The 16,853-nt window shown below is 48.8% G+C and overlaps 8 protein-coding genes across 8 annotated transcripts; 7 read left to right on the forward strand and 1 right to left on the reverse strand.

Annotated features, from left to right (window-relative positions):
* Window positions 1-765: 765 nt before the first annotated feature.
* EDB91DRAFT_1003006 (uncharacterized protein) lies at window positions 766-2,135 on the reverse strand (the record flags this gene model as incomplete). The annotated part of the gene is made up of 3 exons (XM_041312264.1): window positions 766-905; window positions 970-1,086; window positions 1,847-2,135. Coding segments are annotated over 3 exons (546 nt in total), but the record flags the coding sequence as incomplete, so codon positions are not given.
* Window positions 2,136-3,324: 1,189 nt separating this feature from the next.
* EDB91DRAFT_1078316 (uncharacterized protein) lies at window positions 3,325-3,813 on the forward strand (the record flags this gene model as incomplete). The annotated part of the gene is made up of 1 exon (XM_041315010.1): window positions 3,325-3,813. The coding sequence occupies one exon, from the start codon at window positions 3,325-3,327 to the stop codon at window positions 3,811-3,813; it is 489 nt and encodes a 162-aa protein (XP_041182268.1).
* A 2,667-nt stretch (window positions 3,814-6,480) lies between these two features.
* EDB91DRAFT_1034497 (uncharacterized protein) lies at window positions 6,481-6,657 on the forward strand (the record flags this gene model as incomplete). The annotated part of the gene is made up of 1 exon (XM_041312775.1): window positions 6,481-6,657. A coding segment is annotated over one exon (177 nt), but the record flags the coding sequence as incomplete, so codon positions are not given.
* A 156-nt stretch (window positions 6,658-6,813) lies between these two features.
* EDB91DRAFT_1045528 (uncharacterized protein) lies at window positions 6,814-7,008 on the forward strand (the record flags this gene model as incomplete). The annotated part of the gene is made up of 1 exon (XM_041313196.1): window positions 6,814-7,008. A coding segment is annotated over one exon (195 nt), but the record flags the coding sequence as incomplete, so codon positions are not given.
* An 851-nt stretch (window positions 7,009-7,859) lies between these two features.
* EDB91DRAFT_1045748 (uncharacterized protein) lies at window positions 7,860-8,481 on the forward strand (the record flags this gene model as incomplete). The annotated part of the gene is made up of 3 exons (XM_041313210.1): window positions 7,860-8,003; window positions 8,055-8,268; window positions 8,321-8,481. Coding segments are annotated over 3 exons (519 nt in total), but the record flags the coding sequence as incomplete, so codon positions are not given.
* Window positions 8,482-9,820: 1,339 nt separating this feature from the next.
* EDB91DRAFT_1106003 (allantoinase) lies at window positions 9,821-11,766 on the forward strand. The gene is made up of 5 exons (XM_041317458.1): window positions 9,821-10,367; window positions 10,420-10,642; window positions 10,694-10,765; window positions 10,817-10,870; window positions 10,931-11,766. The coding sequence occupies exons 1-5, from the start codon at window positions 10,168-10,170 to the stop codon at window positions 11,684-11,686; spliced, it is 1,305 nt and encodes a 434-aa protein (XP_041182272.1). The 5' UTR covers window positions 9,821-10,167; the 3' UTR covers window positions 11,687-11,766.
* Window positions 11,767-12,199: 433 nt separating this feature from the next.
* On the forward strand, window positions 12,200-13,839 carry EDB91DRAFT_1045647 (uncharacterized protein; the record flags this gene model as incomplete). Its single annotated transcript, XM_041313204.1, has 6 exons — window positions 12,200-12,399; window positions 12,452-12,674; window positions 12,730-12,801; window positions 12,859-12,912; window positions 12,965-13,633; window positions 13,681-13,839. 6 exons carry the CDS (start codon window positions 12,200-12,202, stop codon window positions 13,837-13,839), a joined length of 1,377 nt encoding a protein of 458 aa, XP_041182273.1.
* Window positions 13,840-14,294: 455 nt separating this feature from the next.
* On the forward strand, window positions 14,295-16,681 carry EDB91DRAFT_1106030 (pyridoxal phosphate-dependent transferase). Its single transcript, XM_041317459.1, has 9 exons — window positions 14,295-14,463; window positions 14,517-14,755; window positions 14,816-14,880; window positions 14,937-15,111; window positions 15,165-15,247; window positions 15,300-15,641; window positions 15,696-15,773; window positions 15,830-15,927; window positions 15,979-16,681. The coding sequence occupies exons 1-9, from the start codon at window positions 14,378-14,380 to the stop codon at window positions 16,310-16,312; spliced, it is 1,500 nt and encodes a 499-aa protein (XP_041182274.1). The 5' UTR covers window positions 14,295-14,377; the 3' UTR covers window positions 16,313-16,681.
* The last annotated feature ends 172 nt before the right edge of the window (window positions 16,682-16,853 follow it).

The following is a 16,853-nucleotide window of genomic DNA, read 5'->3' on the forward strand; positions in this document are numbered from 1 at the left end:
AAGAGGGAATAGATAAGTACCCAGATGGAGGGCTACTCAAAACCCAAGCTCCACTGCTGCAGCTTCTGCCCAGCCTATGTCGAATGCTCGCTTGGGCCCGACTTTGAAGCCAGGTGCCCAACACCATATGGCCCATCGATTTTGAATGACGACGCCAATTCCGAAGGATGTACTTGCATCCCCCCACCACCTGATGTCCATTGGGGATGGGTCGGAGAGTGGGACCTGGTTGGGAAGGTGTGACAACAGGGATTGAATCCATGGGAGATCTGCGAGGACGGCTGCTGATGGCTGAAGGTGCGCGCAGGAAGAATGGAAATTGGCGGCAAAGGCTGCGATAGAGTGCAGGAAAGGCTGAATTAGGGGAAAGATGCATGCAACATGCACCAGCTTTCCGTGCAGACTGGCAGCTTCCTTTGCCGTGAACGAGGCTCCACTGAGCAACCAGCACTCTAATGTCTCCTGTACCTTGCGAAGTTTCTCCTCTGGGAGGGATACCATCTTGTGGTCCAAGTCCCAGTCAAAACCTATGTATCACTGGATCGAGGCCAAAAGCTGAAGTTTCTCGAGGCTCCATGGGACGCCGCAGTAGGCCGTTAGCGCTATGAAATCCTCCTCGGTCCACGATTGGTGGGGTAGCCTGATGACTAGGAAGTTGTCGACCCATTTTCGAATCAGGCTGAAACCGGCCTTGTCGTAAATTGCTACAAGCATGTCGGCAACAGAGCCAAACACGCCAGCACTGGAGGTAAGACCGAACATGAGAGCCCGATCCACGTAAACGATACCCTTCCAGTAAATGCAGAGGGCATTCTGCTGTGACGGTTTGACTGGGATGATACGGTAGGCTGATGAGACATCGAAGGTGGCAGCTATGCAGCCAGGGGGTAATGTAAGGATGAGTGCTGAGGTCTCGTCGAAGGTTCCCCAGACTGTGGGAAAATTGTCCGCATTGATTCCGGCATTCACTGACTGGATATCTGAGAGGTTTCGGGGGTAGGACAGGTCTTGAACTATGCAGAATTTGTTTGAATGGGGTTTGGGGACCAAACCAAGCGGGGACGTGCGAAATGGACTGATTAAGTGCTCTAAGTCTGCCGGGGCAAACCCGATGGAGTATCTGCTGGCTGCTTGTTCGGATAGTATATATGAGTCGATTATGGAGGGATTGAGTAAGGACGAAGAATGATTTTCGAAATGTATGAGTTATAGTCGGTGGATCCTGGATACCAACGTCGAAGCCGTCGCATATACCTTCAAATATATGACACCAATCACTGAATATACCATATTTACGAAGGAGCTCTTCCACCTGAAGGTGGTTAAGTGGGGTGATCACCCGTCGGGGGTCATCCTCGGGCTTTGCAGCTTCTGGCTCCATGAGACGACTCTCCGCAGAGGGTGCAGGAGTGAACGTTCCTGCAATTTGTACCAAAGGAGCAGCTGGAGGTATTGGCCCAGTTGAAGCAATAATGCTTTCCGCTGGCAGTTGCAAGGGCATGTCTGCTTCTTGCATTGGTAGCGAGGGCTGCGATGGGTTTGCCTGCAGCTGTGGTATCGGCAGAGCAGTCAGTGGGTAAGTGACCTGGTGCTCCACACCGAAAGCAATGGCTCGACATGTGCACTTGTGATTTCTTGTGAGGGGATGATGGAAAGTCATTCGGGGCAGATCACTTAGTAGGTGGGTTGAAAGGTGCTGGGTGCGGCACGAGTGTAGCTATTTTATTATTGGCAATTGTCAGAGCTGCTATGTCAAGACCCGCTAAGTTATGCTCGTGGTTCGCATGGGCTAATTCCCTCTGCTGCACATCGTAGTGCATTGCTACTGACCAACCATGGGTTCGACCGATATCAAGGACAACAAGATGGTGTGATGTTAGGGCCGAGGATCTGTCTTCGCCCCAGTAGTGCAATGTTCTTTCCTCTGCAGCCTTTGCTGCGGCAATCCAATCAACAGTTGCGATTAAAAGCTCGTTCGAGCGATCAAGGCCTTTCGCTGTAAGCCCATCCTGTGTAAAGACAAATGCGGAATCCTCTCTGCGGAGATGGGCTTTAGATCGAGCCGCATGCATCAGGGCCATGTAGGGAATATAGCAGTACTGCTTGAAAGCTTCCTCCACCTTGGGAGGTATGGCTACAATGAAGTGCATTAGCCAACTGATGTGCGGAGCGGTAACAGTAACATGCGACAATAGCGCGTGACGACAGCTGCCGAACAGCAGTAAGGGACCCGTGAGGTCAATGGTACGGTGTATAATGGTGGCTGACGATCAGCCATCAGGGGAAAAACTGACGGCGAGAATAGAACAAGCAGCAAGTGCTATGGAGGCAGTGGAGCGGTAAACACGAAGTGAAAAACTTATGCAGGCATAATGCGCTGACTTTATGGCCCGGTTGTAGCGCGGGTAAAGTTAGCTTTTTAGATTCCTCCTTGGAGCTAGCTAAATTCGCTCGAATGTGATCAACAGCTGCAGGGTCTGCTATCAGAGCTTGTTGAGGAGCGGGGGCTCTGGCCGGTATATGGGTGCTGTGAGTGCTCCCACGCTCGAGCTCAGCAATCCTAGCCCTTAGAGCAGCGATTTCATCTGCCGGAGCAGGAGCTGCTGCAATGATGCTCCGCTCCTGTGGCTGTGGTGCAGGCGGGGGCACTGGTTGATCAGGAACGGGCACCGAGATAGGTGCTGCAGGACGATTAGCTGGCTGCGCCGCGGTTGATTGGGATGTCTGTAAACTTGAAGGCTGAGACAGTCCAGAATGGAGATGTGGAATTGGGGCGGAAGGATTTCTGACGTCGGAAGGTGGTGGCCTTGTGGCTGACGGTTGCGTGTTTGAATTCGACCCGGAGGCCATGGCTCCTTGGGTGGATGGTGGAGTTGGAGGAGCATTTGGGGCTCCGCCGAGTTGAAGACCAAGATGATGGTGCATAGCTTGGAAGTGAAAATTAATGAGTAGGATGAGGGCAGATGTAATCGATATATATATAAAAAGAAAGTAAACAATGAATGTAAGTACAAGTGAGGATGCGAGAGCTAGTATGCTGAACGAGTCGACGTGGGTGCGAGAAATGAACTAGGAAGAAAGAAAAGAAGGACGCAATCCGCTCAGCTGGACGCGTGGTGCCGGGTTACTCTGGCAGGCTATGTTACCCGGCACCTGTACATGAAAAACTTCCAGTATGTTAGATCTAATAAACTGGTGATCTTACATTAATTTGGTCTTTTTTTAAAGCAAAAAACAGATTCAAAGGCGAGGAAGCAGCAACTCCCTGTCTGGGCTTCTTGGACATGGTTTTAGGCATATCTGTCTCAAGACATCCATGTGAATATGGAAACCGCTTCAGCTGCACTGGAGGATTTGCATAACTACCAGTTCAATCCTCATGGATGGGGCATGGTTGTGATCCTGGGACTTGGACTCCTACTTCATGAGTGTTGTTGTGCTCAGGAGCATGAAGCTGATGAAGCTGGTGATGGTGTACCTGACTACTTAGGTAACTTTATCTTGGGGATCCAGGTGGGTGACCAGATTGAGGAAAAGATCACAGAAATAGAGATGGGAGTTGAAACCATACTGAAAGATGAGAACCTGGGGTTGTCTATTGTGAGGCGAGACATTGAGAAGAGGCATACAGAGGAAAGAAAGATGTTGAAGGAGAAGCAGAAGCAGAAGCAGAAGCAGAAGCAGAAGCAGAAGCAGAAGCAGAAGCAGAAGCAGAAGCAGAAGCAGAAGCAGAAGCAGAAGCAGAAGCAGAAGCAGAAGGCTGAGGAGAAGAGGAGAGTGGAAGAGGAGAGTGGAAGAGGAGGAGTGGGGTAAGAAGGAGAAGAGGGTGGAAGAGGAGAAGAGGGTGGAAGAGGAGAAGAGGGTGGAAGAAGAGGTAAGATTGACTGAGGAAGCAAGCAAATCAGGCAAGAGGGTGAGGAAATCTGATGCCAAAGGGAAGGGTAAGCAACTGCCTGCAGATGTGGAGGAACCATCCAAGAAAAAGGTGAAAGCTTCCCCTCCTGATCCCCCTCGCTGTTCTCACAGAGACAAAGTGATACCAAAGAAGTACAATGTCTGAGAAATTCCATACATCAATCCATACATCTTGTATCATAATGGCTTAGAGTTGATTGAATGCTTTGTACATCTATACTTGAGACTTAAGGAAATATTCAAGATAGTACCTGCCCCATAAGTGTCACTGGCTCCACTTTACATATTGCAGAATTAGAGTTTTAAAGTCCGGTTAAGTCCGGTTTTTTTGGTAATTTTGATGCAACCAGACCACAACCAGTCTTAAAAAATGACATTATAGTTGGACCTTGAACTGGACTTGTGAAGACTGGTTGCTGTTGCAGTTGTATGATTTTGCAACTGGTCTAAGACTAGTAGAGACCAGTTTGAACCAATATTGAGTCAATGTTATAGTACCTACTACATGCATTTATCATGTGTTGTAGCCTACATGGTCACTAAACTGAGTCTACCAGTGCCATCCTCCCTCTATCATCATGTCAGGCCATCAAAAATCCAGTTGTGTCATAAGACAGACTGAAAAGGCCAGTGCAGCACCCAATGTATCACATTCTCATAATACAAAAACTACATGAGCTCGTCCACCAAAGTCAAAGCCATCATCAAAGAAGACAGGAAAGAGAAAGGCTATAACCAGTAGCAAGGATGGATCAGACATAGAGTCAGATGATAGAATCATACAGGCACAATGTACCTGTCATATACTGGATCCGAGTACCCCCAGTACCTCCTATGAGCATCCCCACTGCTGGCCCGACCCCCTGTTTCCCCGTCCACTTCATTCCTCCTTCCCCGACAATGCATGAAGTGCATCTCAGTAGGATTAGCCCTGCTACCTCCATCCGACTCTGTTCCACTTTTCCAACATTACCCCTATGTCCTCTGACACCATACCCCTTCCATCCGACCCTATCTGGGGTTCTGCTCCTCCGCCCTATCAGTCCGCCTGATCCTACTCCTACTCCCCCTGCTTTTCCTCCCCGCTCGGAACCTTCGGTTCCGCTTGTATTGACCCGCCTGACCATTAGTCCGTCCAACCGCCTCACCAATCCACTCCTAGACTAGGAACCACTCGACTGGTCCTATCCCCATTTAGTATTATAGTTCCGCTTTTTGGATCCCTGGTAATCCCTATACCCTAGCAAGTCTGATCCGTCGCGTACATACTTTTCTCCGAGCCTCATTCTCGTATGTCTCAGTCATCCCATTGTAATCCTGTACACTCAGCACATAGCCTTCTGCTATGCTATGCTCCTTACTTAGAGTATATAAACCTATGTACCTTTGTCTGTAGATACTCAGTCTGAATATTACCTTTTCTAAGCCCTGCTCTTCTGTCCTTTGACTTAAAAGTCTTTCCCAAGTCAAAACTCCTGTTCCCTGGCCTAGGGGATTGACTCCCTAGGTCGGCTGTCCTCTGATCCTCTGACCCTCTGCTTCCCCACTTCCCCGTTCCTCTGTCCCACTGGTTCCGCTGGTTCCGCTGGTTCCGCTATTCCGCGGGTTCCGCTATTCCGCGAGTTCCGCTATTCCGCGGGTTCCGCTATTCTGTGGGTTCTGCTATCCTGCGGGTTCCACTGTTCCTCCATCCCCCCCGTTCCTCCGCTCATCCAACTCCCGTGCATCTGCCGCACTTTCCTGCGCATCGGATCCGATCCCTGCACTCCCTCATATCCGCCCCCTCCATTCCGCTCTGCCTCGGACTTCATCCAAGCTGTTCCTCCCACTCTGTTCCTACTGTGGGTTCCAACCCCAGTAGTCCCCCGCCTCTCTCCTGTCGGGCGGAACCCCTGCCCGACTTTCCTGCGCTCACCTAGTAGTCCGACAGTCCTCCTTCAGAGGATCCCCATTCCGACGTCCTGTCGGAACCCATAGAACTCACATCAGACTACATCCCGAAATTAGGGGCATGTACTCAGGTAAGGGGCGCAGCATACGAGCTGAAGCCAAGCCCCCCAGACTCCACTTTACCCCGAGCACGGTCTTAACAGTACCTCGAAGAAGGTGGCAACTAAACGTGCACAGCACTCCATAGATGTCATTGTCGAAGATGTCGTTGTCGAAGTTGAGGAAGACATATGGCCCTAGGAGACCATCAACATAGTGGATGAGTGTAGCACAGTTGATAGCACTGGGGAGATGGTTGAAGAAAATGGGGACTGTGACGAGGTCAGTTTTTCATTCTGAATATAATGATATTAGCTCAAGACGAACTGAAAAAAGGACATTGATGGTATCAATCTTGAAGACGTCCATCATGCCGCACTCCCCAAAGGAATAAAGACAAAGAAAAGTAGCACTGATGATCTACTCACTATATTCTCAAATGCATGTACTGTCAAGTTTATCAGAACAGACAGCAAGGTGGAGACAAAGCGGGGGTGCTGGTGCAATATATGCAAGTTAGTATATTGACTCTGAGAAATATTAGAATACTCACCCGCAGTGTTAAGGGAAGATGCACAATTCATTGCAGAAAATGGCAAATGGAAGATGTTTCACGTTGGCAGTAATTCATCTTGCCATCAGCATATCCGAAGCCACTACAATGTATACAAGAAAAAGTGTGCAGAATTGGGGATACACGAGAACCATCATGCACTTCCACAAGCATTGGTACAAGCCCAGGAAGAAGCAAAGAAGAAGAATGTTCAGAAGAAGCTAGATGGAATGTTTCCGAAGGCCTCAAAGTTACGCCAGTTTTCAAGAGAGGATGTCCTGCATGCAGTTGCAAAATTTGTGGTCTGTGATGATCAGGTGAGCACTGATTACTAATTAGCCATTGATATTGATTGATTACTGAACAAGGCCACCTTTAGGAACTGTTTAGTCGCAATGCAGCCAGCTGCTATGAAGGCCAATATTCCCTCAGCGCATGATATTACAACTTACATCCACAACGCCTTCCTGGATTTCTTTGTGCAATTAAAGTCTGATATTCAGGTAAATGATTTTTATTATCATAGTGCACTAGTACTAGCTACTGACTAACTCAAGTCTGCCAACAGTGGTCGTGTCTCAACAACAGACCTCTGGTCCATTGACCAAACTAAGGCTGCATTTTTTGGACTTACTGCACACTGGATTGAGGTGGACGATGCGACTGGTAGATGGACTCTTCAGGCACAAGTTATTGCATTCAAAGGCATCTCGGGGGCTCATAGTGGGGACAATTTGGGGCATTACTTTATTGGTTTATGTGAGTGTGCTGGGATTGTGGTGGGCCAGTCATCCAAGGTATGCAATGATAGATTCGTTTATAGTATAGTGTTTGCTCACAAGCTCAGCAGCTCTTCTGTCTCACAGCAGATAATACCTCAAACAATGACACCACATGTTCCACAATCGAGACCATCCTCCATCACCAAAACATATATTCATTCGACACAGTTCAAAACCATCTCCCATGTCTAGCTCACGTTGTTATCCTTGGCATTGTTGCTCTCATGTCCACAATCACACACATTGCCAATGTAGAGACTAGTATTGCTATCTGGGAATTCGACCCTACTGATTCCAGCAATCGGGTTCTTGGAAATTCTCTGGACATTGTTGCTGCAGTTCGTACTATTGCCATCAAGGTATGTTATTTGTTATATATTTGTTACTGTAACTAATCTGACCTATTGCAAAGATACAATGTTCTGGGCAGCGCATAGAATACTTCGAGACCCTGCAATGAAACAGTGGCATTGACAAGGTTTTCAAGATCCCTTTGCACAGCAACGTCAGATGGGGAATGGCAGATAGCATGCTCAGTCATGCTTATGCACTAAGACATGCACATCCCAGTCTTTTTTTCTCCCAATGCTTGCTGAATTATCTCACAGCCCATTAACTTGTTTATAAGCACTGCCGACAAACTCTTTGGACCAATAACAACCATTCAATGCAATGGAAAACTCATCAAGAAGACACCTTGGTCCGCGTTCACTTTCAAGAGTGCCGACTGGGAGCGCATCAACGATACACAAGAAATTATTGCAGTAAGTTCATTTCTTATCATTTATTGCACACGCTAATTGTTTAAATTATAGGACACTAATAATATTCAGCAGTATTTCTCATCCGAAAAACAACCTACACTCTGGCATGCTATACCCGCCATTGAGGAGCTTCAGACTGCATGGGGGGTGAAGCACAATTTACCAAAGTACGAGATGTACAAAGGCGCCATCCAGAAAGGTCTCGACAAGCTCGGTAAGTACTACAAGAAGTTTGACAACAAGCCTGTCTATGTGCTTGCTCTTGGTGTGTCCTAGTTTCTGCATGCGCACATGGCTACACTAACTGTTTGATTTAGTCCTCCACCCATACTACAAGCTTGCATACATTACAATGCAGTGGGGTGGTCGTGAAGAGCAGGCAGCGGAGCGTGCTGCAGGGAATCCAAATGCTGTTGATTGGTGCGATGAGGCACTGAAAGTAGTTGAGTCGACTATGACAGAATATGTGAAGCATTGACCCAAGGCACCTGCCCATACTGTCATATACCATACTCAAGCACCTCCAGTACCACCTGCAAACATCCTCACTGCTGGTCTGACCCCCTGTTTCCCTGTCTGCTCCATCCCTCCTTCTCCAACAAATGCACAAAGTGCATCTCAGCAGGACTAGCCCTGCTACCTCCACCCGACTCTGCTCTGCTCCTCCGACATTACCCCTATTTCCTCCGACATCATATCCCTACCATCCAACTCTATCTGGAGCTCCACTCCTCCACCCTATTGGTCCACCTGATCCTACTCCTACTCCCTCCACCATCTCCGCTTTTCCAACCCACTCAGTCCCTCCAGATTCCTCTCATGTTGCTCCATCTGACTATTGGTCCACCCGACCACCTCATTGGTCCACCCCTATACTAGGAACCACTCAACTGGTCCTATCTCCTTTTAGTATCATAGTTCCTCCTTTCAGATCACCGGTAATCCTTATACCTGAGTGATTATTGATCCATCGCATACATACTGTTCTCCAAGCCCCTTTCTCGTATGTCTTAGTCATCTTTCTAATAATTCTGTACACTCAGCACATAGCCTTCTGCTATGCTATGCTACTTTTAGAGTATATAAACTTATGTACAATTGTCTGTAGATCTTTAGTCTGAATATTACCTTTTCTAAGCCCTGCTCTCTTACTCTTGTTCTTGGGCAAAACCCTTGATAACTCCTGTCTGCCAGCCTAGGGGATTGACTCCCTAGGTTGGCCGCCTCCTCCACTCGTCTGACTTCCTGCACCTCAGCCGCCTTTCCCACGTGTCAGACTTATGGCCAATACTCCTGTACATCTGTCCTCCTCGCTTCCATTCTGCTTCGGACTTCATCCGAGCAGTTACCTCCACTCTGCTCCTACTGTGAGCTCCAACTGCAGTAGCCCTCCGACCCTCTCCTGTTGGGCGGACCAACCTCCACCCGACATTCCTACACTTGTCTAGTAGTCCACTGGTCCTCCTTCGGAGGACCTCCACTCCAATGTCCTGTCGGAGCTCGTAGAACTCAAGTCAGACTACAATCCAAAATTAGGGGTATGTACTTGGGTAAGGGGCGCAGCGCACGAGCTGAAGCCAAGCCCCTCAGACTCCGCCTTACCCCTGAGCACGGTCTTAACACATACCATCATCACAACAGCCAAGTCCAACTCCTGTATTATTGAATCCGAGTTTGATTGTCACTGTTGTATGCTGGTGGAACAGGTGTCCCGTGATCAGCATGCAGACTGGCGTGCTGAGCTTCGCCGTTATCTCAGTGATGTTCCAGATGATGTGTCAAAAGACACTGATGTCACAACCGAAGTCCAGATCAAAAAAAGTCCAGTTTTGGTCCGGTCCTGGTCTTTTTTTCGGTCCGGCAACCGGACTTTAAAACTCTACTTAGGTGTACTAGGCTACCCTGTTCACCATCCCATTTTGCTTGCTTGCTTTCTGACTCAACGCCAATATTTGGTGCATCCCCCAATTGCACTTGAAGGTCAACAGCTGGCTATGCAAGGCCTAGCAACGCTTGAATTCGACGAACTCGCCGTGATTTCCTCTACCTTTTAAAGGTGCACCCGATTCTAGACACAGTTGTACATGTTACTGTGACTGAGCATCTGTGACCAACTAGGCGGGCCAGGGCTCAGGGCAGGCCGCATCATACTTAACTCTGAGACATGCTCCTCACCGTGACCAGTCGAAATGTCCTGCTTCCTGATTGTGATCAGCCACGACCTGCGACAATCAATGTTGACATCAGGACTGGCAAAATCATCGAGGTTCTTTTGACTTACACTGGCGGTGCAGCGTGTATCAAAAGTGGAGATCCACACTTCGTTGATGCCGGGGACAAAGTTGTTCTTCCTGGGCTGGTCGAGTGGGCGTCGTTCCTGGTCTAAAAGCACCATTGTTGATTATCGCAATAATAGTGCCCATGTTCATCTGGAGGAACCCGGAAACCAGGACTGGGAAGGCTTTTGGACAGGCACACAAGCCGCCGCCGCTGGAGGCGTCACCGTTCTAATTGATATGCCTGTCGATTCTAGTCCGCCCACCACCACACCAAGGAACCTTGATATCAAACGTTGTTCTGCTCGTGGACGGTGTTGGGTAGATGTTGGATTCTGGGGCGGTGCGATTCCTGGGAATCAAGTAAGCGCGCCAATAGATTCCTGCAGCGCGCCATGTGCCCATCATCTATAGGCCGAATTAAAACCCCTCTTATCCGCTGGCGCCAGAGGCTTTAAGTGCTTTTTGATCGACACAGGCATTGAGGTAAAAACTACAAATTCCGTGCGTATTTATGTTTATGCCTACTGCGCATAGGAATTTCCTCGTGTTTCTGAGAGTGACCTTCACACCCACATGTCTCGCCTCCAAGTAGGGCTTTGTCGAGCATGAAAATGATAACTATCCTCTAACTGGCGGCATTTATTAAAGAATTCTGTCATGATCTTCCACGCTGAAATGCAGAACGCTTCTACATCAGCGCGACACCGACTTGATCCAAGGTCATACCAGGAATTCCTCTGTTCGCGTCCCGAGGAGCTCGAGATAGATGCCATCACTCTCATTACTCGCCTCCAAGCAATGTACCCCTCAGTTTCTTGTCACATTGCCCATCTATCAGCTGCATCCGCCTTGCCCACCATCCGTGCTACCAAAGCACACGGATCAAAGCTTTCCGTCGAAACATGTTTTCATTATCTGTGTTTATCAGCAGAGGACATCCCGGATGGCGCGACCGAGTACAAATGCACCCCTCCGATTCGCGAGGACTCTAACAGAAATCTCCTCTGGGACGCTCTCATAGATGGTACCATTGACTGTGTAGTCTCCGATCATAGCCCTTGTCTCGTTGAGATGAAGGAACTTGAAAGCGGTGATTTCATGGCAGCCTGGGGTGGAGTCAGCTCTCTAGGCCTTGGATTGAGTCTTCTATGGACGGAAGGAAGGAAGAGAGGCGTCTCGATTGGACAGATGATTCGTTGGATGAGCATTAAAAATGCCGAACTAGCGGGGCTATCCGACAAGGGCCAGCTGAAAGTGGGACATGACGGCGATTTAGTGATCTGGGATCCGCAAATGGAGTTCAAGGTGAATGCCAGCGCTACTGCTGCTCCCGTGGTAATAACTGATCGCATGATAGGTCTCGAAAGAGCATTTGTTTTTCAAGAACAAGTTGACTCCCTATGAAGGCATGATTTTGAGAGGCGTCGTGGACAAAACATTTGTTCGTGGTAGATTGGCTTACGACTCGGCACTTCAGGATGGTTTCAAAGGTCTCCAACCTTCTGGAGAGCTGCTATAGGTGCTTGCGCGACAGTGTGCTTACTTGTACGCTTGTTAGTGTGCTGTGAACTGGACAGATCTGTGTGACACGTTGTTGATGGCCTGTACCTGACATCGTGTTGAGAGTCCTTGATATAACACTATCTGGATACAAATTTAACCTTTAGACCAATAGAAGGAACTTACATTGTAGAGACGCAATTAACTGATTGGGCCAACAAGTCGATCGAGAGTCCGTTATCGGACACCCGTGTGGGCTTGGGTACCTAGTACGAACCAGCGTTGACCTAGATCACTATTGCTGCACCATCGCAGTGCATACATTGTGAGTGCTCATATCTTTGGCATATTTCAAGGTTTGATTGTACCTGCAGTCAATTACTATTACGCTGTCACTCCACTGAAAGCGACAAGGCCATGAGCAACCAGTGCCTAGTTGTAACTAGCCAGAATGTCCTGTTGCCCGGTTCAGATGAGCCGCAGGCAGCAACGATCACGGTGAACATCGGCACAGGTAAGATCACAGACATCCAAACGGTGTATACAGAACGAAGTCCGGGTGAAGAGACGACGTTCATTGATGCGGGAGAAAAGTTTGTTCTTCCCGGACTAGTCGAGTAAGTTGATCCAGTGGCCACCGGAGAGTCCGTCGTTTGTATACCTTTGCAGTGCTCACGTTCATTTAAATGAGCCTGGCCGAACGGACTGGGAGGGTTTTTGGACCGGTACGCGAGCGGCTGTGGGAGGCGGAATCACCACGGTCGTGGATATGCCGTTAAACTCTATACCACCTACAACCACTTTACGGAACCTTGAGATCAAGCGACAAACCGCCGAAGGCCAATGCTGGTCCGATGTTGGTTTTTGGGGTGGAGTTATTCCAGGCAACCAGGTAAGCTGCACGTCCGATACTGTTTGAGGACGGAAGGGCTGATACTGGAATAAAGGCAGACCTGAAACCATTGGTGGCAGCTGGAGTCAAAGGATTTAAGTGCTTTTTGATCGAAAGTGGCGTCGAGGTGAGGGCGAGGGCAAGGTTGTGTTCTATTACCCAATGTCCAACAACATTTTTCTAGGAATTCCCTTGCGTCCTCGAACATGATCTCCATGAACATATGCAAGAACTCCAGGTCAAATTGCATACGAGGACACAGCGAGCTAGCTAACTTTGACCTCTCGCAGGATCAATCGACTGTCCTTCTGTTCCATGCAGAGCTTGAGGGCGACTCCTCAGTGCAAAACCATGAGGACCACGATCCAACAGCATACCAGACGTTCCTCTCCTCTCGCCCTCAAGAGCTTGAAGTTAACGCGATCTCTCTGATTACCCGTTTGCAAGAGAAGTACAACTCCCTTCGTTGTCACATCGTCCACCTATCTGCGTCTTCCGCCCTTCCTATCATCCGTGCTGCGCGTTCTCGCGGGTTGAATCTGACGGTGGAAACGTGCTTCCATTATTTGTGTCTCTCAGCGGACAGCATACCAAACGGTCGACCCGAATTTAAGTGCTGCCCACCTATTCGTTCCGAATCAAACCGAGATGCATTGTGGGATGCATTGATAGACGGAACAATCGACTGTGTGGTGTCTGATCACAGTCCATGCGTTGCGGAGTTGAAGAAATTTGAGGAGGGGAATATAATGACCGCCTGGGGAGGCATTAACAGTCTCGGCTTTGGCCTTAGCCTTCTATGGACAGAAAGCCGAAGGAGGGGCGTGAGCCTTGGTCAGATCATTCGCTGGACAAGCGAACAAACTGCGAAACATGCTGGGCTTTCATCGTCTAAAGGCCAGCTATCAGTGGGGCATGACGGCGACCTCGTCATTTGGGACCCTGCAGCCGAGTTCAAGGTATTTCACAAGTCCTCTCAATTTTGCCCATTCTTTGACGGTGACAGGTGTCGAAGGAACACTTTCACTTCAAGAACAAATTCTCCGCATTTGAAGGGATGGTGCTAAATGGAGTTGTGCAGCAAACATTTTTGCGGGGCCGTGTGGCTTACGATAGGACGCAGAACGGCTTTGAAGGCATTACTCCCATCGGCAAGTTCTTGTGATCTTGCCAGTGGGTGCTGTTGTAGTCTTGTTCTTTTGCCTGCCATGTACATCCATATCTGACTCCAGCGCTCGAAGGTAGTATTGACGAGACTGGGGAGTTGCACGATTTTTTTTTTCATACCAAGGATCTTCGTAATCTTACATCGGATTTGAGAAATGCAGTTACACGCGCAAGTGCAGGAAGTGGATCTATTTGGAGCTCCTTGCGCAAGGGCCATCTGAGAGACAGCCAAGTTTACGTTCACATTTGAAACTTTCTTCAGCCATAAGCGTGCGCTCTCATTGGTGGAGAGGTACTTAGGCGACGCTAGGCGCTCGGCTACATACAGGCTTCTGTTGAAAACTCGGTTCGATTTTTTTAGATGAGGGAGAGTCGTCGAACCACCTGATCAGATCAACCCTGCATGCTATATTTAGAAGCACATACTATGTAATTAGCCTGCAGGAGTCAGACTCTCAGGATGTACTTCGCTTCCTCGACATACTTAACTTGACCTTTCAATTGGCCGCCGTCAAACTGCACTACGTATAACAAGCATGCTCAGAGTATCTACCTGCGCAAGGGTTATCCGTTCAACGGGCAGTTCTGGACCCGCCAAATGTTCTGTATTTCCAATGGTTAGGTAGGCATCTCACGCGTCGCGGTGCAGCTCTAGGTTACTGATCTGCGCCACAGAAATGACCATGCCCGGGATTGTGGGCGTGTCGCTCCTGCAGGTAGGACACCCAAATCACAGTCGCGGGGGATGGCTACCTCTGCCGATTCTCTCGTTGCGTTTGGACAACAACACGTCACCAGAGGCCTCGGCCGCCTCACAGAAGCTATCATGGCGAAGGGTGAGGGGTCATATGTGAGCTTTGAGGATGGGCGCAGGATGCTAGATTTCAGCTGCGGGATCGGTGTAACCAACCTCGGTGAGCTCTTACGCGCCCCATTAATGATTCACCGGGAGTTCAATGATGACACAACACCAGGTCATTGTCACCCGAAGGTTTCCAAAGCTGCAGCAGATCAATGTGTGAATATCGTTCATGTTCAAGTACGCTCTGACTTTAAAATGTTGGTTGAGACAAGCTCACCTTGATACTCTTCTAGTGCAGTATCTCGTTCCATGGCCCTTACTTACGCCTCATCGAGAAACTACTTCCGATCATGCCCGATCCATCGCTTGACTCGTTCTTCTTTTGGAACTCAGGCTCTGAAGCCATTGAAGCGTCCCTCAAGATGGCACGACAAATCACTGGTCGGCAGAACATTATCACCATGCAGGGTAAGCCAAATGCGAGTACTCGCGCAGCAAAGAGCTTATCAAGAATATTGCAGGCGGTTATCATGGACGGACGTTTGGTGCCATGGCTGTTACGAAGAGCAAGACAGTCTATAGTGAAGGATTCTTCCCGTTGATGGTAAGTAATACTGTTGTTCGGGACATCAGCGACTGAACTGACATCATCGTAGCCTGGAGTGTTTGCTATACCCTTCCCTTACTGGCATCAACTGGGATTACCATCTAACACGAGTGAAGAAGAGCTCGTCCGACTCTCATTGTATCAACTAGATCTTGTTCTCAAACAACAGACAGCTCCCAGGGACACCGCTGCCATCATCGTTGAGCCTGTCCTTGGAGAGGGTGGCTATGTCCCCGCCCCTGCATCCTTCCTAAAGGGCTTGCGTGCCGTCTGCGACAAACACGGCATTCTTCTTATTGTAGATGAAGTACAGAGTGGGTTCGGTAGGACTGGCAAGTACTTCAACATTGAATACAGTGGTGTCCGACCCGATATCATGACAATCGCAAAGGTAGAGTGGGGTCCTAGAATTATTAGTTTATCATGGCTGATTGATTGGCTGTAGGGTCTCGCAAATGGATTCCCATTGAGTGGCGTAGTCAGCAGGAAGGAGCTTACAGATAAGTTAATGCCAGGTTCCATGGTTAGTTCAATACCACTAGCCCATGTTTTCCAGTTCCGTTGATCGTACATTTGAAGGGAGGTACATATGCAGGCAATCCTGTATCATGCGCCGCCGCGGTGGCCGTCGCTAACGCTTTCCGTGAGGAGAAGGTCCTCGACAATGTTTCTGCTCGGTGAGATCACTTCATAAGTTACCCAGAATTCGTTAGTCTCACAGTTTCCAGTTCGAGGGAACTTTTAACATCATTAAAGTCTCTCCGTGATGACACAGAAGTAGGAAGCATGATCGTCGATATCCGGGGCCAGGGTTTGATGATTGCTGTCGAGTTTACATCGCCGTCGTACTCTCCAACAGATCCCGTGCTGATTTCATCCGCACCGAAGAACCTCGCAAGTCGTGTGGCGAAGCGCTGCATGGAGAAGGGACTTCTGATTCTCACGACTTCATTATATGAAGTCATCAGGTTCATCCCGCCTCTGAATATCTCGCAGGACGATCTGCAAAAAGGATGTCAGATATTTGCAGAGTCGGTCAAGGAGGTTGTCCGAGAAGGTTGAATAGCTGCTTTTTTGTACTATTTGATATCCCCGACTCGTAGAGGAGGGTGATGACCAAGGGGTGTGTGTGTAGATGTGCGATTTTGCAGAATCGGTGGCATGATTATTAACGGTGAACGGTTTTGTCTCTCGAATGCTGCTCGACGTTCATGTAATGTTTTTGTTCAAAACTTGCGTACTGGCTGTACTATATGTATTTCCACTGATCTGTTCATTGTCTGCCTCTAGTCCCGAGCCAGGGCCAGATCTTATTCTGTGGGTATCCGCATTCATGTATTTTTAGTCGTTATTGTACTTGTAGTCCTATATCTATTGAAAGTGTCCTCTCCAACAGAGAGTCGGGGATTGGCGCTCGCCGCTGCTACAATGTTTTATTGTGTTCATGACCGAGCGTAGAAATGACGTATCGTCGGCTATCGTCGGTAAATTAGGTTTGAAGCATCATTACTAGAACAAGACTCGATCAGTGGCTACTTACTGACCTAAGCAGGCATTGCCTCGCGCTCTCGTCGAGGCAAACACTGAATGTCAAGCCCATCGT

This window comes from Suillus paluster (genome assembly GCF_016628075.1).
Source record: "Suillus paluster strain FC165 chromosome Unknown EDB91scaffold_5, whole genome shotgun sequence".
Taxonomy (NCBI): domain Eukaryota; kingdom Fungi; phylum Basidiomycota; class Agaricomycetes; order Boletales; family Suillaceae; genus Suillus; species Suillus paluster.